This window comes from Empidonax traillii, unplaced genomic scaffold, assembly GCF_003031625.1.
Source record: "Empidonax traillii isolate 1590-97213 ecotype Southwest subspecies unplaced genomic scaffold, ASM303162v1 scaffold1078:size286220, whole genome shotgun sequence".
Lineage (NCBI taxonomy): Eukaryota > Metazoa > Chordata > Aves > Passeriformes > Tyrannidae > Empidonax > Empidonax traillii.
The window spans coordinates 56,434-82,647 of NW_020956271.1; the positions used below are offsets into that span (position 1 = coordinate 56,434).

The following is a 26,214-nucleotide window of genomic DNA, read 5'->3' on the forward strand; positions in this document are numbered from 1 at the left end:
TGTAGAACAAGGAGATTTACAGGCACTGGGATAACTGCATTTATTTTAGTTCAATATTTCTCACGTTATTCAGCAAGTCAGAACTTGACAGAAATAAGGAATACAAGACCTTTCAGTGCCCAGGGACAAGCAGGACACAGATGGCAGAGGCAGCCATGAACGATGGTGTTGCTGAGCCCTCGAGGAATCCATCACTTATCACTGCTCTCGGGGTAACCAGGCACCCCTGTCCCACCTCTGCCAGCACACAAGGCAACCTGCCATGAAAACTCCTAACTCATGAGGCAAGTGACAGGTTTCACAAGTTAGTCACAGCTTGGTGACAAATCCACCAGATTTTCATGCCTTTCCAAGGAAGAAGAGTCATGCAAACACGGACCCCGCCTGTGCTAACAACAGCCCCTCAGACACTGCACCAGCTGGTAGTGCCCAGGAACTCTGGGCAGGCAGAGGGGCACTGCTGTGGGGGGCACCACGGGGGCACAGAGAGGGGATCCTTCCCAGACAGCCCAGCTCTCCAGCCCAGGTTTCCCAATCCACTGGCAGTGGACACGGGTATGACAAGGCACTGGCCTAGGGTAGCCAAGGGCTTGGGAAAGCAACAGAGTACACGCATTACTTGTTCCCAAAGGCAGCTGACAGCTCTCCTGCCATCCCTCAGCACCCTAACGGGTGCCAGCATTTTGCCAGCCTTCTCACCCATGGGCTTGAATCTACACCTACATGACAACCATCATGGAGCTTCTGCAGGTGAGAGGCTGGCAGGGAGACACGAATGGAAACATATGACTCTTGAGAGTCCTGGGAACCACACAAGCATCTCATCTTCTCCACAAGCTGCTCAATGGAAGGCAACAGCCTCCTTGGTGCCATGAGAAGCCTGTTTACAAGGTGTGGGAGCTCCTGGACTCAGGTATCCAGAGTGATGTGGAATGGCACCTCTTGCTAGTTCTGAGCATGACAGGGAGCCCTTCACCACTGCAACCAGGAACTCAGAGTGCCCTCAGGAGCCCTGCTTTCTTCCAAACACTGAACTTGGAAACACTGCAGCCCACCCTGTGACATGCTGCAAGGATTGTCCTACACTGCTGCTGTCTTGGAGAGCTCAAGACATGAGCAGCTGGACCTCTACCCCTCCCTGCTCACACTGGCATGTCTCTATCTCCCTCACAGATTTTATCTTCGGGGGCAGTTACACAAACCAATGCAGCAGTTGAGCCCTCTAAAATCTCCAAATGCCAGTGGAAGGTGGTTCTGCTGTGTTTAAAACCCACATCAGCTTAGCAATCACATTTCCAGAGCAGTAAAACCTGCTAAACCCATCAGTGGTACGGACGTCTCACCTGGGCTTCACTACCAGAGGAAGGAGATCACAGACCCACAGACCCACCCTCCAAAGCACCCCACTCTCCTCCAGGCCTTGCCCTGCCCCATCAGGAGCGATCCAGCCGTGCTGCTATGCAAGACCTGCCACGCTCCCCCCTTCTCCTCCTCACCTTGAAGCTGGCTCTGCTACTTCACAGCTCCTTTAGGACACACTGATAAACTCACTACGTCCCACAGCACTGGTGGTCAGTACACACACACCTTCCAATATCCACAGCATCTGCTTTGCTGCGAGCCCAGAACAGCACACTCCCCTCTTCCAAACCCTTCCCTCCTTTCCTCCTCCCATCACCCTGCCACGGTGGTGTGACCCGGAGTGCCCCAAGCAGCACACGCTGCTTTCAGAGCTGGTTAGAAACGGTACCAGCTCACACTCTCAAAGAGATTTATCCCTTAGTTCAGTGTTCAGTTTAATGGTTTCCCATTAAAAGCAGCACAAACACAAATCAGTTCTGGGCAGACTGGTTTGTTTTATACCTCCAGCCATATTTCAGCCCTGCAGGTAGAGCAAGGCTCCAGGCATGTAAGAGGTCCTTTTCCCTCAGCAGAGAGCCGATGGCCAGGGCTCTTCCCCTGCACGTGGTTAATACAGAGACCACTGGCTCATAAATCTCCTCTGGGAGCAGCAGGTTGTTACGATCCCATGAGGCAATCCAGACATGGCAGCTTGGTGGGATGGAATTTTTTCTGAGTAAAGGAAGAAGATTCCCTGGCCAAGCTCACAGAGCTCCCAGGTATGATCTTCCCCAACCTCCCAGCTGGTGCTAGTCCTTCGGTATCACGTCAGTAACGGTAATCACAGCAAATGTGTCATTTTGTAATAAGATACCAGCAAGAACCAATACTATGGGCTTTGAGGGCTTCACTGGGGACAGCACCAAATCAAGAGCACTTCCACTACTGAAGACAAACCCCACCTTGATCAATGGCCCGCCCTAGGATGCAGCTCAGACGAAATTTCAAGGTGCTGAGTTGCAACCTTGCCTGGAAATGCAAGAACTTCCCCCACCCTGGCCTCCTCCCCACCACCCATCCACTGTAACAATCCCCCCATAGCACACAGGACATGGTCCCCAGCCTTGCCAGCTAAGCTGGGAGGAGAGAGGGTCACAAACCTGCTTTTCTTTTTTCTGTATTTTCATTATCATCAAATCTGGGATGAATGTTATTTCTGCAAGACACAATACAAAAAAAATTTCACAATGACGAGACTGGTGAACCTGAGACACTCCATCCTTCCGCTCACCCCTCCAGGAGGCCGAGCCAATCCCGGTGCTGCCCAGAGCAACAAAGCTGCCAGAGTGAAACACTCTCAGGGACAACTCTGGGGACATCTGCTCTGCTGAGCCACGGCAAGGAGCCCAAGCACGGATCTCCCCACAGCTCGGTGCTACCTGAAACCCACTGGGCAAGACCAACCTGGCAGTCACAGTCTCAGCAAGAAGTAGCACACCTGGGGCTAGCAGAGAACACATTCCTGCTCCTCAGAGCCCCAAATACACCCCAGGCCCCACTGAGAGACTTGTCGGATGTCGAAAATTCTGCAGCAGCAGAGGGACACAGCAAATAAACAAAGCCCTCTGCCAAGCAGCAGTAACTGCAGCAGGAGACGCGGAGAGGATGCAGCAGCTTGAGGCAGACTGCAAGCCCTGTGACCAGGGGCAGGGAAGAGCTGCCACAGAGATAAGGATGGTGCAAGCAAGAAGGGGAAGAGCAATGCTGGCAGACAGCATCTCTGGGCTGGCTGTGTCCTCAGGCCTGTGCCCCTGCAGCGCAGGAGGGTGCTGTGAGAGCACCCACCTCGCAGCCCACAGCAGCAGATGGGCTGCAGGCAGGGGTGATTCCCAAACAACTCCCCCATAACATGCCTGGCCAGAGGGGATGCAGTTTCAAGTCCAGCTCTCAGCATGTATGACCAGGTTCCCACACCATCCCCCTCTGGAGGAGGGGACCAGAGAGGGGTCTGTGGCAATGCAGCACACGAACAGCTCTCTGGGACAAACAGACTGTTCCCTCAGGCCTCCTGCAACTGGTGGCTGTGGTCTGGCTCGGCCAGCAGCACCTTTTAGCTCACCTCTCCAAGATGGTTCCAGCTCCCTGCAGGCATGGCTGGAGCAGCAATGCCCAAACACAGAGACACAGCACCCAGCACACCTTCCACGGGCCATCATGCACACTCACCAGGCTGGCTGGTGAGAGGACATGCACCTGCCTGAGGTCTGAGTCCTCTGGGGACTGGACACTGCCAGAGTCACAAGAAAGCTGGGCTCTCTGCCTTCCTCCTGACGGTGCTGTGGCAGTAGGGAGGCCAGGAGCAGCCCCACCACACGCAGGGCCAGCACTGGAAACAGCACCAATCCTGGGTGGATGGGGCTACAGCTCCCCAGGATGAACACGCTGTGACAGTCGAGGGGGCTGGCTGAGGTCACAGCACACACAGCAGAGCTGTCAGCAGTAGATGCTTTTTGGGACCCGACCCTCAGCAGTTGTCTGCCCCACAGTGCCAGCAACGGGTGCCAACGAGCTCAGAAGTATTTGACAAGTGTTTTAGACACAAATCCCACAAACACCTACCTCTCCTTTCCCTCCTGTACCATGCAAACCCCACTCCACAAGCCATGAGCTGTCACACTCACTGGGCATGAGGGCACAGCTCCCACCACCGCCAGCCCACAGGCCAGCCCGAGAGATCCCCATCAAGCCTCCCCTCCCCAGCAGGAGCACCCTGCTGGGCCCAAAGCTTACCTAAACCCAACAGGCCCTACAGCTGGGCAGTGCTCAAGTCAGTGTGAGGGGACTGATTCTGTGTGCAGATGCTGGTCCAGGGCACATGTCCACCACACCAAGGAGAGGAGGCAAAGGGTTCTAACTCTGATCCAGGTACACAGTATGGGTCAGGCCAGCATGGTCCATATCTAAGTCAGGTTTGGTGGGAGCAAGGCAAGGTACCCAGTGCCACCACCTGAGCGGGGAGGAGTTGGATGGTATCTGTGGACATGATGAACAGGACTTCTTTCTCATGACTGAGCATCTCCTGTACTGCTCCAAATGTGCCCCAGGAGGGCCCAGAGGACAAGGGCAGGAAGACACAGCTGCAGCAGAGGTGCCCTCCAGAAAGGACCAGGCAGAGATTTCAGACCCAGTGGCCACAGCAGCTCAGAACAATCCTGCTGGGCTCCAGCAGAGAGCAATCCCATCCCAAGGGTGTGGCTGCACCCAGAAATGTTGGAGACCTGGGTTTGGTTCATCTTTCACAGTGGTTTCTGTGCTGCAGGAGGCTCCAAGGTGCTCAGCTTACCCCTCCTTGCCAGCAGCACTCAAGTGCACTGGTCTTACCCTGGTAGCCCCAGCTGGCACCCAGCAGGGCCTGCCAGGGCCCACCCAGTTCCTCCTGCCTCCCAGGGCAGGAGTTGCTCTTGCCCTGGCTCTGCTTCCCAGCCCTTCACTCACAGATTTCAGAATCACAGAATATGCTGAGTTGGAATGGACCCATCAGGATCATCGAGTCCAACTCCTGGTCCTGTGCAGGACACCCTGAGAACCACACCATGTGCCTGAGAGCGTTGTCCAAACACTTCTTGAACTCAGACAAACTTGGTGCCAGGACCACTTCCTTGGGAAGTCTGTTCCAGAGCTTAATTAATTTTCTTCTGTTCTTTTCATCATCAAAAGGCTGTGAGGTCCATGAGCCCTGGAAAGGCCTGGTGTCCCTTCTGTGCTCATGGAGCTCTCCCCGCTACTTCCTTGCTCCGAAGATTTGCTCCCTGACACTTAACAAAGTGCCTGGATCATCCCTTGGCAGACACTGAGGGTTTTTGCAGGTCAGAACAGAGCTCACACCATCCCATCAATTTCCAGGCTGCAGGCTGAGCCCTGGCACCTGGTACTATGATGCCTGTGCGTGTCTCCAGCTGACACAGCTGTGGGGATAGCACCAGGATGGGATCCAGCAGCACAGGATTCTCCCAAGGCAGCAGAGCAGGACACTGGTACATCCAACCACACACCTCCAGGAACTGCTGCATCTCACCAGTGCAGCTCTGGCCACCTCCAGTGCCCGGGGCAAGGCCAAAGTGAGCCCAAAGTGAGCCCAGAGTGAGCCCAAACCTGTAGCCCTCAGCTCCCATCCCAGCAGAGTGAGGGCTCCACATGGAGCACACAGGAGGTTTCACCAAGACCCATGAAACACCAGGGAAGGAGAAAGGCTCATACATTGTCTGTATGGCAGCAAAACTTCCAGCAAGCTAAAGGCAAGATAAATATCTTGCTACAAGTTCCTCAGCATGGGGCTAGCCCAAGCTGGAAGTCTCTTGTTGTGGCCTATCCCTCCATTCAGTGGCCTAAGTCCCAGCGTGCTCACTACCTTCTGTATGTGTTAGCACAGGCAGCTGCAGCTGCCGAAAGAGGGCTGAAGGATGCCAAGACACTTGGTGCTGCAGTGAGCAAGTGGCCCAACTCTGCTACCTCCAGAGCCCAGAAAGAGCTGTAGGGCTCTGCTGCCATCAGCCCTGGTGGCTGTCCCACAGCCCTGGCCTCTGCTCCCATCAGCTGCTGTTCCAGCACCATCCCACCCGTTCCCAGGGCCCCAGGACTCAGGCTGGGGCAGGATCTCGAGCAGGGACACTGGGCCAGCAGGACAGTGGCTGCAGGCAGGATGGGCAGTCAGCACTGCGAGCCAGCTGCTCAAGGGCTGAGCTTTAGCCTTGCTTCATGAGCCTCATGGCCAGCAGCAGGAGGCCAGGCACAGGTTCTTCAGCAGGACAGCGAGCAGGCACTGGGTGATGCTGCAGGTCCAGCGCTCCCAGGAATGGCTGTGTGGGGCAGGGATGTTCCTGGGCTCTGCAGCCCAGGAAGGAGAGCCAGGACCCCACTGCCAAAGCTGCCCTCTGCCTGCAGCCTGCCATTCTCCTTCCCAGGGCAGCTCTGGGCCAGGCTGGGGCAGGGTAACCTACCTGCCCATTCCTCGTATCTGTTTTCCCCAGAGTGCAACATGACCCACGAACAACTTTTCCCAGGTTAAAGTCAGAATCAGGGAAGGCCTTTGGCAGTTCCCTGAGTGCAGCAATCTCCCCCAGCTTTAGGGGTTTAGAAGAGGCAGGGCAGAAGCTCAGGCAGTGGGTGAGCCAAGCACAGCTGGCAGCGCTGGCACAGGCAAACGAGAAGGAGCTCTTGGTCAGCCCTCTGGCACGCTCTGAAAGAACATCCGGACCAGAGGGGACAAGGGCACGGGTTCAAGAAAGGACATGGGAGAACAGAGCACAGGAGGAGGTTTCTCCATGACCAAAGCAGAGTGGTCACTTGTCAGCACACACCTTTGTTATACTCAGATTCACACCCAGGAATGAGCTGTGGGAGACACAAGTGAACCCAGAGGATGCCCAGCACAGTGCCCGCTCTGACATCAGTAGGAGGCAGCTACCAGGCCACGTGCCTCCTCCTCTCAGCAGCAAGGGCTGCCCACAGCTGCAAAAAGAGCCACCCTGGCCCTTGGAAGCGAAGTGTCAAGCAGTCCTCATCACTGGCCACAGCCCAGGACAGACTCTGCCCCGAAAGTGCTTGGCTCAGGCCACAGTCAGCATTATAGACAGAAACAGGGCAGGCAGATTCTCCTCTCTCTCAGAAGAGCCAAGAGGAAACATCTATGTCTTTTTTCTTCTACCTGTCTCCACATACACCACCCTGAACATACCATGCTCTACCCAGGCACTACAGGCAGTCCCATCACTGTCAGAGCTCAGCTGCTTGGCACAACAAGCCACAACAGGGTCAGGCCAGCCCCACGGCAGGGCAGTCCCATGCTCAGCAGCAGTCCCAAAGCAGTAGACAGGTCTTCTGCATGCTTCATCCTCTCGTTATTAGGCACACAACAGTATCACACCCACCCTACACCCATGTCTTTCCACAGCACTGAAGCCAGCATGTGCATGTTTCAATAAAACAAGGCTGGGATACCAGTTATATCTGGAGAAGACAATTTAACCTTAAGATCTGCTTGATCTGCTTGAGAGTAGGAAGGTTCTACAGAGTGACCTGGAGAGGTCTACAGAGAGCCCACTCGATCAGTGGGCTAAGGACAACTGCATGGGGTTCAGTAAGGTGAAGTGCCAGGTCACAGCAACCCCCTGCAGCGCTACAGGCTGGGGGAAGAGTGGCTCGAGAACAGCTGGGCAGAAAGGGACTTGGGGATGCTGGTTGACAGCCAGATCAGTATGAGCCAGCAGCATGCCCAGGTGGCCAAGAAGGTCGGTGGCATCTTGGCCTGCATCAATAACAGTGTACCCAGCAGGACCAGGGAAGCGATCATCCCCCTGTACTTGGCATTGGCGAGGCTGCACCTTGAGCACTGTGTTCAGTTGTGGCCCCCTCACTTTAAAAAGGACATTGAGGTGCTGGAGCATGTCCAGCAAAGGGCAACAAGGCTCATGAGGGATCTAGAGAACATGTCTTTTGAGGAACAGCTGAGGGAGCTGGGTCTATTTACTCTTGAGAAGAGGAAGCTCAGAGAGACCTCACTGCTCTCTGCACCTCTCAGACAAGAGGTTGTATGAGGTGAGGGCTGCTCTCTTCTCTGGTGCTGCAGGGAGAGGATCAGAGGGAATGGCCACAGGCTGAGACAGGGGAGATTTGGATTAGGTATTAGAAAAAGATTTTTCACTGTATGGGTGGTCATGCACTGGAAGAGGTTGCCCAGGGAGGGGGTGGAGTCACCATCCCTCGGGGAGTTTAAGAACCGTCTGGATCTGGCGCTGAGTGATGTGGTTTAGTGGTTACAGTGGCAGTGCTGGGCGGACAGTTGATCTTAAAGGTCTCTTCCAACCTTAGTGGTTCGATGATTCTAACTGAGATCCCCACTCCAACTACGTGCAAAGTCATTTAAGTCCAAGGAGAGGCCCTGCAAAGTCCCCGCAGGTGTCAGGAGAGAGCCCCTGTCTCAGGGGTGATGCTGCACTCGGAGCTGGCTGCAGACAGGGCCCCTGAGAGGATGGCAGCACCCAGGGCCTGGCAGGGCCCTGCTCCAGCTCCCATTCTGAATGTGGAAGGTTCCAGTAAGCTCTTTGCTGGTAGGGGCCAGAGTCACTGTGGCCAGCTGGGACTCCAGACACCAGGGAGCCCGGGGCATTTAACACATTGTACTGGTCATAATCCTGTGGAGCAAACATCTCTTGCCGCCATCTCTTAGGGGACAAGCTGTACAGGAGGAAAGGGATACATTCATGTCTGCCCAGTGCTGTGGTCTGCTTTTGCCTGCTGCATCCAGAGCATTCTGCCTGGTCTGAGAGCCAGGAACTTGTCCAGCACCCTGAAGGGAAGCACACCACCTGCTAGGGAGCACCACCACACTGGAATGTGGCTTTATGTGCGCTGAGAACCCCACTTAACTAGCCATTTCCATGCTAATTAAATATTTGCAGATTATAAGAGAAACTCCAATGTCAAATGAGACAGCCCAATTTTCTAAATAAGCTTATGGTTTTCATATGGAGATCAACATGTTCTCACTAGCACATCACGCAAGCGCTCCAGGCTGCTCGATTCAGCTTTATTGCCACTGTTACAAGCAGGGAGTTTTCATTCTCCACGCTCAAGTTTTTTACGCCTTTTTATGTCTTTTAATTGACGCACATCCCACCCCTGCGCTGCCAGCCTGCGACACCCCTGCAGCAGGCAGGTACCAGCACCGTCAGCAGCCCAGGGCAAGCCCTCCTTCATGAGGTGGTGGTACGGCCTCCTTGGCAAGCCCCCAGTGCCGGGTGCTGCACACATGACGAGCACAGCACCATGGCACGTGCTGGCAGGATGACCACGCACTGCAACTGGACTGTTGCATCTCAAGAGACGAGCAGAGCAGTGCTGAACGCTGTGTTTTGTCCTGCTCTGTGAGCAGCCCAACTTGCTATGGCACAGCCTCTGCCCAGCATCTGCTGCTAGCAGTGACACCTGCCCTTACACAGTTTGAGGCACATCAGGTTACTATCCTACTCCCGTGGGTTCATTTCTATTGTTCTGAAAGCACAAGCCATCGCTACACCAGACCAAGTCCAGATCATGCCGGTATTTCCCCTCACTCCAGCCTGGGCTCCTCCAGGAGTTGCAGCATCTGTGCAGAAGCCAAAAACATTATCAGAAATTCCACAACTGAGCCAACGCCAGCCCAAAACCAAGCAGCCATCACTTGTTCTCCCTCTTCTACCAGCATTCCCACAAGAGTGGCTCTTCTGATTTTCCCAGTTCAGAGGCTGAGGCTTGCTAACATGTGGGTCACATGCTCCCAGTATCCTGCGGACACATACAGTGCTCCAGCCACGCAGCCCCACCACCAGTCCTTGAGCACTCTGTGACAGCAACCACAGCTCACTGTGAGGAGGGAGCTCTGATCTCATTTGTACATGCAGCTCCATCAGCACACGTCCTGCAGAGTGGTTCACCTCTGTTTTCCCTCAGAAACGGAAGATCTTCTCAATATGATCTTCAGGTGGAGGAGAAAAAGGGGTGCTGAAAATGAGCTGAGAGCAAGGGCATGGAGAAGCCACAGCGGCTCTGACTAATCAGCCTGTAAAGAGAAAGATCTCCAGGGTTTGAGAAGAACTTTTAACAGGCATTGCAGAAACACACGTGCCTAGTTTGTGAGAGGAGGTCAACATATGAAGGAAAAGGAATAGAGTCCTAGAGTGGTAACAGGGATATACCCAAAGGCAGGTGTGAGCCAGTCCTCTTGGCCTGGCTCAGCCACAGTGGCATCTGAGCTGGAGTCTCAGGAGTGCAGAGCCCGGGATGGTGTGTGCCACCCAGCACCCACGTACCACATTAACTCATCCATGTGAGCAGAGACACAGGAACACAACATGTTGAGCCCACGGCACTCGGAGGTAGCACTGCCTTTCAGGACAGCCATGAGCAGCCCCAGGGACAAAGACATCACAGATGGGCCCCACTGAGGATGCTTTTCGAGAGCGTACCTGATGGAAAGACAGACTGCCATTGCCTACGTCCCGTTGCACGTCAGAAGGAGAGGTGGATGCTGGCACAAAAGCCAAAGTGCCTTTCCAGACCTTCCACCAAACAACATGTCTCTACCCCAAAGCATCCAATTTCTTGCTTGCTCAACACCATCTGCTGAAAATCTAGCTCTGAGCAAACAAAATTCACACTTGTGCACTCACCCTCAAGTCCAACCCATGACCGATGCGTGTGTTGGGCAACATAAACAGAGCACCAAGGACTCCATTTGTACACGTAGCTGCTACACCACCATCAGACTCCGGCACCTGGCCTGCAGAGAGCCACCCAGGAGAACGTGAAGCTGAGCAAGGGGATGTTCTGAAACACCTGGCATACCCTTCTGCACATGGCAGGAGCAGGTACCAAGCATCCAGCACCCAAGTACCGGGTGGCTAGATTCAATTCCAAGCATAACAGCACACCCCAAGGGCACGATTCCTGCAGGACTCATGGCTTGTAGGACCTGCTCGCTCAAGAGAGGTAGCCCCACCAGCTCAGGGTCCCACTCTGCCCTGCAGCACCTTCCAATCACTGTCCTGGGTGCCCCACAGATCCTGTCAGCACCCCACAGCTGAGTGCACTTCTGCAAACAAAACGCCGAGTCTCCCGAACACAGTCTCACACATGCCAGGCAAGGATTTTACAGCTACACAAGCAACATATCCTTCCTGGCTCATAAAAATCTCTGAAGCACGGAAATGAAGCAGTAGGTGCTCAGACAATACCCTGACAGGATTAAGCCATCTCGGAGAGGTAAGTCCACATGGACTGCGTATTCTCCTTGTACTTTCCTCCATTGTTCTAAACCACCATTTTACCTTGATATTCACTGCCTGGCTGACATTCCAGCCTGAGTGCACATTCCCTCTGCCCAGATTTCTTTCAACAGCCAAGCTACGGCACCATTCAACACCAAAGCTCCTGTTGGGGCTGTCCATATGTCACACAGCACGTCCCTGCTCCTCTGTGCTTCGGAGACCCTCCTCTCGCAGCTCTGCCCCAAGCTCCCGTGAGGGCCATGCTGGAACGGGAAGCCTGCTTTTCTGCACCTACCTTGCTTCTGTCTTCCTATTATTTCAGATTATATCTATATTTACATACTGTATAGGGGGTTAAAAGAGCAGACAGGCAGCCTCCTGCTGCAAAAGCAGCAGGAATGCCTCACGTGCTGCACCCCAGCTCCAGTGCTGCTCCGCATGCCGGGGGCTGCACTTCAGGGAATGCCAGCCTGAGGTCAGAGAGGACTGGAGCTGGAGATAACACGGCACTCTCCCTCTCTGCACTCAATCCCCAGGAAAATACAAGACAAAACTCTGCTTGGAGCGATCAGCAGTTCAACAAACAGCGCACCCAGTGCTTGCAAGGGCTGGCATGACTGAGCAAATGGGGCAAATTCAGGAGGCTGGGGAAGGTTCAGAGGAGTCTGTGCCAGTCCCCAAGGAAAAGCTCCTCTCCAGATCTGTTTGTCCAGCATGGGGGATGCTGGGATTCACCACACCTCACCCTGGAATGCACTGCCCAGAGGAAGTCCCCAGTCCTATCAAGAACAACTTCCAGCCTTTTTTCTCCCTCATGCTGAGCTGTCCCCCAAGGGAGAAAGTATCCCCGTTTTTTTACCAAGCCTCTGAAAACGCATCCCTGGCCACATTGCCTTCCCAGAGCAAGGGCCAGCCTGGGAAACATTCCACAGCCCCTCTGGGAGTCTGACTACCCAACATCATGCTGACCCAGCAGACTTTGTTCTCAGGCCCACATTCGCCTGAAGAGCTGAACACATCTGAAACATCACTGTTACCACCAGATTTGATTGAGAAGCCCTCGGGCCACGGCAGGCTGGGTGACAGGCACGCGTGCAGCACCCTCCGAGCACACCCCGTGTCCCCATGGGCACCCACCCGCAGTGTCTCCCCCACACGGCCATTGCAGTGAGGCCCACGGAGACCCCACAGCACTGCTGGGAGCACAAGGCTCTCCCAAGCACTCTAAGTCACAGTGCTGGAAGCACTGAGTGTAATCTCAAAGACAACCTGCCACAGGACACCAAAGAATTCTTACTACGTGGTTTGCAGAAGTAGTTACACTGCTGGTGTGCCTGATGCTTGTGCACAGCGTGAAAACAGCAGCTCTTCAAGGTCCCCCTTGGCCCACCAAACAGATCTCAAATAACCTCAGACATATCCCTCAGCACTCTCAAAGCCCCTGATCTAATGAGATATGTATATTTGTGGCCAGGTTTTGAAACTTTAAAGACAAAAAAGTTTCAAACAATATTTTCTAACGTTAATTAAATTAACATGGGGCATAGCTAGCGGTCTGTAATCACAGCAAGCAGCATTCATTGTTTTGCTGCTTCAGTCTGACTGGGCAGATTCTTGCTGCAACACACACCTCCTCACCTGCAGGCTAAGAGCTTCCAGAAGGAAATCCTGATGGATCCACTCCGGCTGCAAAAAGCTCCCAGAGAGACACTAACACTGCATTCAAAACTGTCAGTGTTTAAAACTACTGCAGTAGAATAAATAATTTCAAATACTCATCTCCCCACCTCGTGTGACAACGAGGGCCAGCTCTGTGTGCAGTTTGCTCACAGATGCAGTCCGGTTGGGAACTGCAGCACGGGTGAATCTGCACAGGTGGGGACACGGGCTGCAGGGATGGACCCCCCACAGGCAGCCCTGCACTGAGGGCTCCTGACAGGACCACGACCCTGCTCACTGGAGAGGGCTACAGAACCCAGCCTGGGTCCTGGGGGTGCACAGCCCCCAACAGGCCCCTGCCCGGGCCAGCTGTTAGCTCTGAGAATAGCTCAGATCAGCTGCAGAGGATCAAATAATTGCCCCAAGGATGGGAAGTACCAACTATTTTCAGCTTTCTGGGAGCGCTGTTGGGTCAGGGGAGGCAGGGTGCTGGCAACCCCACCCAGTGGGAGGAAGAGCTCACAGTTTGTTACTCTCTTTCAAGATGTTGCTTATCCCCCCAAAAAAAGAAAAGGTTTCCAAGAGGGTTTAAACCTCAGACTTGCTTTTTTGAAACAATCTTCCAGCTTCGGAGGCTGCAGTTTCACACCAGGAAAATACAAAAGATACAGATTTTCCACCAGAGGCCCAATCCTGACATCTCCCACCCCTCCTCACAGAGCAGCAGGGTGCAGACCAGCCCCGGTGCAAGGGGCACACGGCTCTGCTGCCCACACTCCCAGGGGCAGCCTGGAGCAGAGCTCATACCCCTCATCACAGGCACTTGGCAAATTGCCGTTGGCTCCTTTTCCTTCAAATCTTTGCAGGTTACCTTGAAGAGCCACACAAGAGCCCCCAAACTGTTTTACAGGTCCAAAAACTGATTGTGCCCATAAAGAAGTCCTTTACAGCAGCTCCGGGGCAGCAGTGCCTCCACCCCGGGGCAGCAGCAGGAGCACCTGCTGCCCACCTCTCAGAGCAGCACCTCTCCCCCTCCCCAGGAGCCTGAGGTCTGGGGTGCTCATGGCCTTGGCTGCATTTCAGCCTCACCACCTCACGGCTCAAGAGGATATTTAAAGGAAACACTCAAAAACCTTCAGTGAAGGTTGCACAAGCACTATTAACTGAACTTCTGTGGGCAGCTGTTCCTCAAGAAAAATACTGCCCACCAATGCTGCATGCTAGCAGCAACACCAGACTCCAAATCCAAAGCCTGGATGCAAAACCGGGAGAGGAGCAGCCTGTGTGTGCTAGCATCCACATCCTTCATCAGCTCGGTATCCCCAGAGAGCAGACAAGAAGGAAGGGGAAAAGGGAGACAAGTTCATACTGCACAATCCCTGTCTGACTGTTTGACTTTGAAACAGCAGGTTTCTGACTTTAAAAAAAAAAAAAAAAAAAAAAATCAGAAATCTGCACATAACATTTTAAGGAACCCCAGCCAATCACAGCTCTGTTCTGCATCACGGGCCCTCCCCAGGCACAGGACAGCCAGGAGAGTGGGGCTGGAACACACTGGGAACTGCCACAACACCTGGCTTAGGAGAAGCCTCATGGCTGAGCTCCAGATGTGAAATTAAGATTAGGGCTGAAGAAAAGCCAAAACCCATAGCTCGAGAGGGGCCAGAAAGGGCTCACAAGAAGAAAGGGGGGGCTGCTAAAAGACCTGGGCTTGCAGACACCTTCCTCAGGAATGACCTTGGCCATGAGATTAGGGTTGGGATAATGCTGAGACAAATAAAGTCCAGAGCAGCAGCTGGAGTGGGGCTGCAAAGGGGATGCAAAAGTACCTGGTAGCTTCCAAGAGTGCTGGGCTGGGGGAAAACACTGCTCCTGGTAACTGGTAGGAGACTCCTCTATGGTTTCTCAGGAAAATCAGGGCTACAGCTAAGAAAAAGAAAACCCAGAGGTGCAGAGGAAGCACGGCAAGGCAGGGCTCACCCAAGCAAAGCAAGGGCTACACAAGGCCTCACCTGGGAGAAAGCCTTCATCAGGAAAGAGGCTGGGGGACTTGGCTAAGGCTCAGCTGGAAAACCAGGGTCAAGGTCAGAGAAAGCCTAGAGCTCATATGGAGCTGGAAAGGGACTGCCAAAAGGTAAAGGGAGTGGGTTGGGAAATGGCTCAGAGGCTTCTCCTAGAGCTCAGCTGGAAAACAGTTCCAAGGCCAGGGTCTGGACCGAAAGGAAAGGTTACACCACACCTGGGGAGAGGGGCTGCCAAGAGACCCATGTGGGAGATACCTTTTGCCAAGAAATGGTTGGGGGCTCTTCCTTACAGCCCACAGGCAAACGAGGGGTCAGGCTCTGAAGCAGAAGGCCTGACCTATCTGCTGGAGCAAAACTGGGAAAGGGCTGCCAAAGGTGAGAACAGCTCAGAGTCCCGGGCTGAGCGAAAACTTTGGTGTGAGCCACATTTTAAGGGTCTTCCCTCTAGTTCTTCACAAAAAATAAAAGGGATAGTGAAAGACAGCTTATAGCTGAGCTGGGGCTTCAACATCCAAACAGGGGCTGGCAGGACAGCTGGGCTGGGTCAGTTTTCATCCAGGCAGTGGCTGTGGGGCCTTTCCAATTGTTCTGTGGAATATGAGAGTTAGAGTCAGGGTTAGGGGTTGAGAGAGAGACAAAGCCTAGAGCTGCACTTGGACTGTCAAAAGGTTCAGCTATAAAATTAGGGTCAGGGAAACATCCATATACAGGGGAAATCTTGAGATACAACTGGAACATGGATGGCATTGGGCTGCCAAGGCAAAGTGGGGGCCTGCATAGACACTGGGGCTTAGAGAAACCTTTGGTCTGGAAAATGGCTCAGCAGCCTCTCCTAGAGCTTCCCCCAAAAAAGAGAGCTAGGGTTGAGAAACAGCCTGGAGCTGCAGGCAGAGCAGGGCTGCAAAGGGGCTGCCAGAAGGAAACATTTGGACACTCACGCTAGAAGCCTCCGGTCTGCCACATGCTTCAGGGCCATGTCCACCCCTTCCCAAGAAACAGCAGGCTAGGGACAGGTCTGAAGGATGAGGGCTGCCAGGGGAGTGAGGCTGGAGGGTGGCCAAGACACTTGGGATGGGAGAAATTTTTACCTGTGCAGTACCATGGCTCAGGCTCAGGAGGAGAATGAGGACGAGATTTCAGAGAAAGACACTTCTCCATTTAAGGCACCACAAAGCCTGTGATGGAGTCAGGCTCCTGTCCTCCTTCATTGAGGGGCAAAGGGAATAGAGCACAGTGACAAACAGAACTTTTAGAAATCAAATGTTTGTTTTCAAAGGCTGATGCTGAGGCTCACTGAATTTTTACAAGGACAGGTAAAAGATCAAATTTTGCCTTTTTCTGTAACCTCTTTCTTAAAAACAACACCCATTCTTGTTGAAACCTTAAAAAGAGCCAGCCTGAAGCAATGCACAGATTTACACTGCAAAACAGTGAGAGCTAGACAAGGATTATTCCAGCTGCACAAAGAAGCTTCATCACAGAGAGCACCAACACCACCTAAGATTGAATTACATTAAAACATATCTTGCGGGAATGAGCTGTAATTAGACTGGCCCACAAAACCCACCGTCTCCACAGCCAGAGAGCTGAAAGCAAAGCACGTGTTAACAAGCAGAAAAGGGCTGTGCCCACAGGTTATGTATTCCAAGAGCAAGCAATGGGATGCATCTGCATCACCCAAGTTGATCTCAGCTGACGTTCCACTCGTCTTTCAGGAGACTCAGCTGGTGGGCTCTCACATCTCAAACTCCCGTTGGTTCTTTGCATCCCCAAAACAGGCTGGGCTAATGTAATGTAATTGATCACCAAAACACCCAACACAAAGGTGTCCTCTCTTTAATATAACACACACAGAGGTGAGGATCAGTCAAACAGGACCAGTTCTCAGGGTCCCAAGAGGACAAGCACTCTGGGGGAACGATGCAGGGGGATGGAGCTTTGGTTCAGTGCTGGGACTCTCGTGACAAGTGACCCTTGTGAGATTGAAGGACTGGAGCATATCCAGAGAAGGGAACGGAGCTGGGGAAGGGTCTGGAACACAAGTCTGGTGAGAAGCAGCTGAGGGTGCTGGAGGGGCCCAGCCTGGAAAAAAGGAGGCTCAGGGAGGACCTTCTTACTCTGTACAACTCCCTGACAGAAGGGTGGAGCCAGCTGGGCTCTTCTACCTCATAATAAGAAATGACCTCAAGCTGCACCAGGGGAGGTTTACATTGGACATCAGGGAAAATTTCTCTGCCAAAAGGGTTGTCCAGCCCTGGCACAGGCTGCCCAGGGCAGAGGTGGAGTCACCATCCCTGGAGGATTTTAAAAGATATGTAGGTGTGCCACCCAGGGACATGGTTGAGTTGTGACTTTGGCAGTGTTATGTTTACCATTGGGCTTAATGATCTTAAAGACCTTTTCCAAACTACTATGATTCTGTGGTTCACAATAACCTGAGAAACAGCCTCCAAAAGCAGTAAGGCTGATGGTACAGTCGGGCTACTCCATCTTTCCCACGGGGACACATCCAGACTTGTCTCAGCCCTTCCCCCTCCTTAACACCTGCATGTGCTCCTAAGATATCCCCAAAACCACCACCAAGGACCAGGCCCACAGATGACTTCAGACACAGGAAGTTCAGTCTGTGAGCACAATATTTGGCATTGTCCCATTAAAGACTTCCACCAATATCCCTTCAAGCATTCTGTGTCCCAACAGGAACAGATGCTCCAACAGCTCCTCAGTCACGGACACAACAAGGCACTTCAGAAAGAAAGTTTTATTCATAGCCTTTATCCAAAGAGCAACTTTCATTTCCTGACAGGAAATCTCATCTGCAGCACGGTGAGGAAGGTGGGAGTCAGCAGCTCTGAATACAGTCCTGTGTTCCAGGCTCTGTATTATCTTCAAGCCCTGTCCTCCTCTCTCTTCTCTGACAGCTCAGATGTCCCCAGGTCCCCTAACCCCTCTGTACCTGCCTCAGCTGCAGCTCAGAAGCTCCCCCGAGGCCAACCTGGAGCTGCCCCAGAGCAGGCATGAGCACAGACCTGTCTGCTGCCCCAGGTCATGTTCATAGGCTTGTCACAACAGTCAAAAGGGCCACAAACCCAAACAAAGCAGAGGCCTCAGCATTTGCAGAAACTAATGGCATTTGCCCAAGAACACTCCTTATCCAGTGCAGCAGCACATTTACTTTATTAGAGCACATCCCTGCAGCACAGTGCCATGTTCAGCTGCCTGTGTGAGGCAGGTGGCTGCCTTCTTCAAAGGGGAAAAAGCTCAGATTTTATCTGTAGAAATAAACTGCAGCCAGGAAACAATGACTGCAGTTAAAACAAAAATCAACCCCCCCCCCCCACCAGGTCCTTAGTGATGCTCTTCAGAAGGATAAATAAAAGGGGCATGTGGCTTCCTCCAAGCCCCAGAGGAGATGGGATTCAAGGAGCAAGCAATGCTCACAAACCACCTCCTGAAGGATAAGGGGCACCCACAGGTCCTTGTGGGCACGTCCACTTCTGTGTCAGAAACACCAGTGATAAACCCACCTGGAAAACCTGCACTCTTTCTTTTTCCTTTCCAAATAGGAATTCTGCACCAAAGTCCCCCCAGAGCTGCTGCAGCAAAGAGAAGAAGTTTGAAGCAGCTTTGGGCATTGTAAACTTGTAAGCTGACATGTGCCACCACACAGTCCCAGGATGGCTGGAATTTGAAGGGATCTCTTGAGATCATCTCACCCAAGCCCCCTGCTAAAGCAGGTTTACCCCAAGCAGGTTGTACAGGATTGTGTCCAGGCAGGTTTTGAGTATCTCCAGAGGAGAACTGCACACAATACATTCAATTCTGATTTCCAGCCCACCCGCGCAGCAAACATTCACTTATACAACCAAGCCACTCTGCACCCTGCACACACATGCCACATCCCACTGAAGGGATAAAAATCCAGCAAAGGGAACATATTTGCTTCTCAGCAGGTCACTTGGATATGCAAGTCCCAGGCCAGAAGTGAGGGTCCCTGACCTGCTGAAGCACAGCAACTGTTGGTCCCTTCCAACCCATTCCATTCTATGGTTCTTGGATTTAGAGATCAGCTGCTTTTCCTACCAGGCAGACTGGAAGATGAACTCTTCCAGAAGAACTCTTCCAGTGGTTCATCAAAGACATATTCAAGGGGAACAGGAGCCCCACACTTCAGGCTGGGGGCCCCTCTGCTTATTTACAAACGAGAGAAGTGCTCTAGTAGAGTATACCTGGCTGACCCATGTTCCAGCTCCCTGCAGCCTGAGGGTTCCCTTCCAGATGCAGGAGCAGCACCTGGCACAGCACAGCAGGCTCAGGGTCCGGGGAGGTGCTAAGGACAAGGTCTCACAGCAAGCAGCAAGAAATGTCCAACCTCTGTATGTCAGCAGACTGCTGATGACGCTTCCTTCCCTGTTTACCTCCTCAACATCATGTGGCCTTTCTCTCCTCCCCCCTGTGGTTTTGATTACAAGAAGGATCCCTTGAAAATACAGATCCCAAACAGACACAGCACTTTGCATGCAGCCCCAAAGGCCAAGAAGGAAGGCAGGGAGATAAAGAAGAGATGAGAATTGCACAGCCATGCCACGAAATCAGTGATTTTCAGCCAAGCAGGTCTGCTCTGCTGAAGCATCTCAGGAAGTGCTGCATCTCCCCAGTGCTCGGGCACAGCTCGAAGGAAAAGAGATCAGTCAGGAGTGCCAGGTCCAAAGGCACTGCTCAGGCCTGCAGGCCAGCAGCAAGCCAGGCTCAGGGACAGGCTGGCCCAGGTGGAGTCGGGTGGCTCAGCACAGCCTTGCTGCTCTGGTACCTGAGGATGTGATCAGCTGCCCTGAGAAACACTGGCAGAGGTCACAGTACAGACTGATGAGCAGTCTCAGAAATAACTGCAGGCAGCTCCCACAGCCACAGCACAAGGGCCCTGCTCAGCCCTGCCAGACACATGGCGGCAGCAACAAAGAGCACCAGGCAATGCGGTAACAGAGAACTTTCAGAAGCCTGTCTCACAAGTAAAGGGTCCTGGTCTTTCACCCCACACACCAACCCTAAAGCCAGTGTCAGCAGCTGTCCTTGTGTGTACACAGCACTCTGGGGTGGTGGGGACACCCCACTGCCTCACATAAGCTGCAGAGTAGCTCGCTGGGGGGAAGAGGTGCTGGTCCAGCCTTGGCTGTACAAGAGCTGCTCTGCCCTCCACTACCTGCCATCATCGTGGCAGCAGCCCTTGGCTCAACCACAGAACAGCATCTCATGCCTGACAACAAACCTTACAAGTCTTGAGAAGAGAGTAGCCAGAAGCCATTCCCTACCACACAGGGATGACACTCAGCCATGTAATTTCTGTAACAGGGTCAGGCATCACGTCAGGTCTTTGCAGAGCTGAGGCATCAGTACTGCTGCTCCAGCAGGAACTCATGGAGTCCTGGCTTGAGGTCAGAGGCAGAGGAACAGCATCAGTATCTCATGGTGTGCCCCATCCCACAGCCTGGAGAGCCTCACACCAGCTCACTGCCCAAAGTGAGGCCAAATGGGATCAGTGTGCTGGGGGTAAGGGACCAGCCTTGACAGGCAAACAAATTATTCCCAAAGGAGCAAGGGTGCCTGCATCTGCCTGAAGATAGCTGAGGAAAATAAGTATCGGCCATTGCTTGTCGAGAGGTTTGCTGTGTTAACCTGCTACTCCTGCCCCCATCACTAGGAGAGCTACAGAGTAGCAGACGACAGGTCAGGACTGATGGGCTCTGGAAGGCTTTCCCAGGCAAGCTGGAGCAGAGGACTCCAGACCCTGGCAGCACCTGCCCATCAGAGGAGCCTCCAGAACACTCTCCACCATCAACAGCTTTGCTGCTGGCAAGGAAGACAGCAAACCCTAGGACAAACAAGCATGGCCCAGGCATCAGCCACCCTCCCTAGCTGATGCATCCACACTGCAGGTGAGCAGCAACAAAGGACCCACAGGTGTGGCTGGGACAGACTAAGACAAGAACTTGGAGCCTGCACTCTTCTTTATCTGCTTGGCTCAACCTACACCGTTTCTGTGAGACAAACGGCAGAGAGAGAGACATATCTGCAGTCCTCTGGTGGTGTTTGAGTCTTGCTACCTTATCAATCCCTGTTCCCAGGCAGGGCTGCACAGACACGTCTCAGCAGCAGAGCTGCCAGAGCTGGAAGCTGGAGTGTCTGGTGCAATCCAGAGGGACTGAGAGAACTACACTCCTGTGGGCTGCATGGAGAAGGGACTCGGCAGAAACATCTCCCTGCCACTGGATTTAGAAAGGTGCTCCTGTTCACTCGAGGAGATCCGCTGGCAACGCAACTGCCTGCAAAACACTGTAGAGGCAGAGCGAGGGGAGGGGGAAAGAGAAACACGGCACAAGAGTGACACCTCGCCCTGGCTCCTCCCCACCAGCTCTCTGCAAGCTGAATTAGGGCTGCGTGGTCCAGCAAAGCCTCCTCTGCTGGGCAAAACAGCAACCTGGCTGGCTGCTCCTCCACAGCACACTCCCTCCCCCGGGAGCATCTCTGCGGGATACTCTTTGAAGGAGGTACCCAGCCCCCGTCAGCAGCTACCCGTCTGCAGGCTGTCACGCAAGCAAGCCTGGCAGGCAGAGCCGGGCTCTCTCCCCACAGCCTGCTGCAGCAGGATTTGTTTATGTGTCTGCAGCTGCTCCGTGCCTTCGCCATGGGAATCCAGGCTGCAGCTCCAGCCTCCCGGGCCGGCTGTGCGGCGGGGCCGGGGGCACGGCCCGCAGCCGGGCCTGCCCGAACGCCGAGCCGCATTCCCAGCCCTCCGCAGTGCCTCCCCCACATCCTGCCTCCAGCCCTCCGCTGGGGGTAGAGAATGCCAATCTCGGGTTGTAATTTTTCCAAGTTAAAAATAACCCGGTAGTTTAGTAAGAGAAGCAGCAGCAGCAGCGACGCGGGGGGCTGGGGAGCCTGCGAGCTCGCTGCAAGACAGCACTGTGTACATTTTCCTTCCCGAGCAGGGGCTATGGAGAAGCAGCTTCCCAGCTCTGTTCACACAGCTACCGAAAGCGAGATTCCCTCAGCATCCCATCAGCAGAGGCTTCGCTGAGCAGCCAAGTGGTCTTCATTCAGAGCTGCCCTGACACTCCCTCACTGCTCCCCGGTGCCGATGGGACAGCAGGACACACGGCAGGAGAAGGGAAGCAAGGGGAGGAAGGAACATACACAGAGGTCCAAATAACCCAAAGTAAGGGAGCAAACATGCCTCAGGCAGGTGCACGTGTCCTGGACAGGCAGAGCATCACACCAACAGCCACCCCCAAGAAAGCCACAGCCATGCTCCAAACAATTTTCTGTTCTTTATCTTAAAAAAAAAAAAAAAAAAAAGAGAGGGAGAATGAACTGTGTTCTTTTCGGGGCCAGGAATGCCAAGAGATCCACTGATAAGGCCACCCAATGCACACAGCAATCCTGCAGCACCTTCCCAGGACACCCAACTCCACCACCTCACAGGAGAACAGGCAACAAGACTTTGACGGGCAGGCAATAATTCACCACAACCTCCTCGTTGCTTGCTCCCTGGGATAAGGAATACAGTGATGCTGCACAGCGTTCCCCTCCAAAAAGCCTGCTCAGCACCAACACTGATCCCAGGCTCTCAGCCCTACAGCGACAGCCACGTCAGAGACCCTGGGGAGACACTTGGGCCTGTGCCACTGCCTGTGCACAGAGGATGCTCTGTTGGCACCCAGCAAGCAAGAGAGCACACGCAGGCTGGATACAGCCCCCGGTAATGCAGCTCCAGTCAGCTGCGCTTCATGACTCTCATGACAAGCTCACGTGGCAAAACCAGCAATAGCTCCTTTCTGAAGGGTTTTCAAATGCAGCTCCTAACCCAAGACCGTAACCACAATGACCTTCAGCAGATATTTCAAAGCTGCACAGTGCCAGGGGGCTGAGAACCAAGGGCTCGCTCAGACTCCAGCGAGCGCAGCAACAAGCAAGGACCAACAGCACAAGGGAAGAAAAAGCAGCAGAATGGCTGAAACCCCTTTGGTTTTGTTCAACAAAGGTACGTCATGAATGCAAAGCTATGCCTGGCCAGTCAGCATGCACAAAGAAATGCACTCCAGCTTGCTGCTGAAGAGAAGAAAACCAGGTCTGAGATCACCCTAAATGTATCTCCCTCATCACCTTCATGGACAGCCCAAAACAAGGGGACACACCACTCCCAAGTGGCACTGGGAATTGAGAGGTGGCTGTCTGCAGAGCGGGGATGCACCCAGTGTCACTGCACCCCCTTCCCTGCCATGGAGATGCACCCAGCATCAGCTGTATGCCCCGTCCCACATCATCCCCTGCTACCCTGGTGTGCAGGAGCTGCCAGAAGCGAGAGGTTTCTCAAGCCTACTGCATCTGTTGCCTTCTGATCTGCAGGCCAAGAGTCTCACTCCCAACAGTTGCTCATGAGCCCCAAGCAGTGGATTTTAATCCTCAACATCAGCAAGGCAAAAAACAGAAGAAAAACAAACCAAACCTCTACAATTCAGTACTTATGCAGCCAAGGAAGAGAGAACAGAGGCAAGCCAAGCCTGCCCAGGCTCATAGCTGGCACCCAGCAGGCTGGGCTCCCACAGGGGCAGGCACATGACCACCCTCAGCAGTGCTGAAGGCCACGATTTCATTGGTGTGCACAAACAGGTACAGCACTTCTGTACATGCAGGGAGTCTGCAGCACCTCCCTGCAGGGCAGCATCCCACCAGCACAATTTGCATGCTCTGGCAAGAGCAACCCCAGCTCAAGCTCCTGTCACATCAGTAAGGCCCCGTCGCACATCACTGATGTGGCACTTTCCAGACCTCTGCTCCCCATTTAACACAAACACTCTCTGGTGTGGCATCCAACCCCGGCCACCACCCAGGCCAAATTAACTGCCCCATCTGTCGAATCTTAAAAAGCCATTTCTCCACCACCAGTGCCAAATCTTCCTTACATTTTATTCACTAACCCCAGCAGCACGTTGGTCAGCAAGCCAACAAGGGCATGAATGGAGTGTCCAGGGAACAGACTGTGCCAGTGGCCATAAAGCCTTCCCACTTCTCCCATCACACTCCCAGCACTTGATTTCCTACTTTAAAATAAGGGAAAATACAGTATCTGTATCCACACACTACAGCAGAGTCCCGAGCTGTGCAAGCCAGTAGAGCCTACAGCCAACTGCCCCCTCCGCTGTGTCCTGCACAGCTCTCCAGCCCCTCTGCTACCTGCTGTGGCCAGAGGCAGCCAGCTCACAGCCTCTCTCCTTGGATGGGGGAGCCAGGAGCACACTGCTGATGGCAGCTCAACACAGCAGCAGGACCAGCTTGCTGGCAACCAGAAAGATGCTCAGTGGGCAACTCGTGTTGCCCAGCCTGGGACAGTGCACGCCGTCTGCTCCTCCACAAGGCACGGAGCCTCAAGTGCCAAGGAGGTTGTGGAAAGCCTCAGGTCAGAGTGACAACACAACCCTAGCTACATTTTAGATGGACATGGGCAAAGAAGCTCTGAGGACACACTCTTGGTGCTGGAAGCAGGCTTTCTTCCCTGAAATGCCTGCCTGTTATGCCTGGGCAAAGAGAGGATCACGGGCTCAGCTCCTGCTGGCTTCCTGGACCAGTGGTCAGGAGGAACCAGACTTCCCAGCAGAGTAAGAAAAGCCTCTGATGAATTACTGGGCTCACGGGAGCACAGGGGTTATTGGCAGCTGTTCAGAGAAAACCATCCAGCTGCTCTCCAGCTACCAGGAGGGATATCGAGGTTTCAGCAGAAACCAGCACCCTGCATACTCTGCACATTTTCCTGCTGCCTTTTATTCCTCAAGCACAAGCATTCGGAGCTTCACTTAGCTGTTCAAGTCCATCCTCAAGGTCACTGTCCCTGTAAAGATGCCACCAGGCACATAATTTAGCCCAAAACACCTTTATTAACACAAAAGGTGTACAAAAGCCAGCTCAACCAGCAGACCTTGACAGCTGGCCAACTCAAAGGCCCTTTTATAAGGTTACTGCTTGACAGCTATACACCAAATGACACCAAACTCATGCTATCCCAAGGCAGATGGCCAAAAAATCAAATGGCATTCCTAAAAGCACAGATCTTCCCCTCTTACTGCAAACTAATATCCTTGAGCAAACTCAAGCTGCAACCGCTCCTCAAAGGCAATCGAGCCCTTCGTGCCTCCACTTTCCAATGGTAGAATAGGGACAAAAAGAAAAAAAAGAAGAAAAAAAAAATCAATCTTCACAGCAGGGCTACTGGGAGGGTGAACAAATGCTTGCAGCGCACCTCTAGGCTTGGCTGTAGACACACATGAAGAGCAGATTTCCTGCTGAGAAGGCACAGCAATTCTGGCCACAGCTCCATATGGTAATGGACACCCCACTGCAGAGTCCAGTCCTGCTGAAAAATCATTCCTTCAGGCATTTTTGTCAGTCTTCTCCAGGTGAAACTCACTGCCTCCCGACAGACCTTCATGGTGGATCACTCTCATCCCTGTCAGTCATCCACCTGATGTCCCCCAATTGCTCCTGTTACCTACTGACTATAAGTTATTCTCCACTGTCCTCCTACTAAAACCACAGTAAAGGAAAAGGGTGAAAGAAAAAATCGGTGTCCTCCTCCAACCTCCTGCTTCATCTAGTGAATAGCCACTGGAATGTGCCCCAAGAAACACATCCAAGCCAGGAGCTGAGTGAAACGTGGCCAAGTCACCAGCAGCTGGGCCACAGGAACAGAGTGAGCATTTTATGCATTTCCAGGGCCTTGCAAGCAGGATGGGACACCACTGCTGTGCCACACGCCTCGTCCCTGCACAGCGGCAAAGAGGGGAGGGGTGTACAGTGAATGAACTGAGCTCAGGGCCAGCCTAGCTAGTGCTTTGACCACATCTCACACCACAGCCTGTGAGGACAGGCACTGAAGGCTGATCCCAAGGTAGTCTCAGCTTGTGATGAGTGAGCAGCTCTTCTCTGGGCCAGGCAGCCCTGCATCCTGGTCCTACAGGTCTCAGAAAGCAGGTGATAAAGGAAGCTCAGCTTGGTCTGTGCTCTCCCGCAGAGTGAAGGGGGAGGGGGCATAGAAGGGACCTCCAGGAGCAAAAGGACACTTTGCTACTCTGCTCACTGTCCAAGCACAGAACGGCTTCAACACCAGCTTACCCCACTTGATGGTGCTGCCCTGCTGGAGGGGAGCTCCTGCACATGCACGGGCTGCACCTGCCCTGCCAGTGCCACGAACCCCGGTCACCCTCGCCAGGACGGGGCAGAAAGGTTGGCTGGCCTGCAGCAGGGCCAGGTACTGGGGTAGACAAGTTGTTCCTCATCACCCAGGAAGACAACATCCCAGATAACCAGTCAGAGTTCACTGTATGCTGTGGGGAGGT

At 53.5% G+C, this 26,214-nt stretch overlaps 1 protein-coding gene across 5 annotated transcripts in view; it reads right to left on the bottom strand.

Annotated features, from left to right (window-relative positions):
- Positions 1-26,214, bottom strand: part of CHD6 (chromodomain helicase DNA binding protein 6) — an 85,738-nt gene that overhangs the window by 51,504 nt on the left and 8,020 nt on the right. For 2 of the 5 annotated variants that reach the window (XM_027904702.1, XM_027904701.1), the window contains exons 2-3: positions 2,502-2,557; positions 1,864-1,959 (exon numbers count right to left, since the gene is read on the bottom strand). The exons of 1 other annotated variant lie outside the window; for it this stretch is intronic. In XM_027904702.1, the coding sequence (XP_027760503.1) occupies positions 1,864-1,959; positions 2,502-2,534 (129 nt within the window). In that variant the 5' untranslated portion in view covers positions 2,535-2,557. The remainder of the gene's footprint in view (positions 1-1,863; positions 1,960-2,501; positions 2,558-26,214) is intronic. 2 more of the 5 variants (XM_027904703.1, XM_027904704.1) reach the window with 1 other exon arrangement.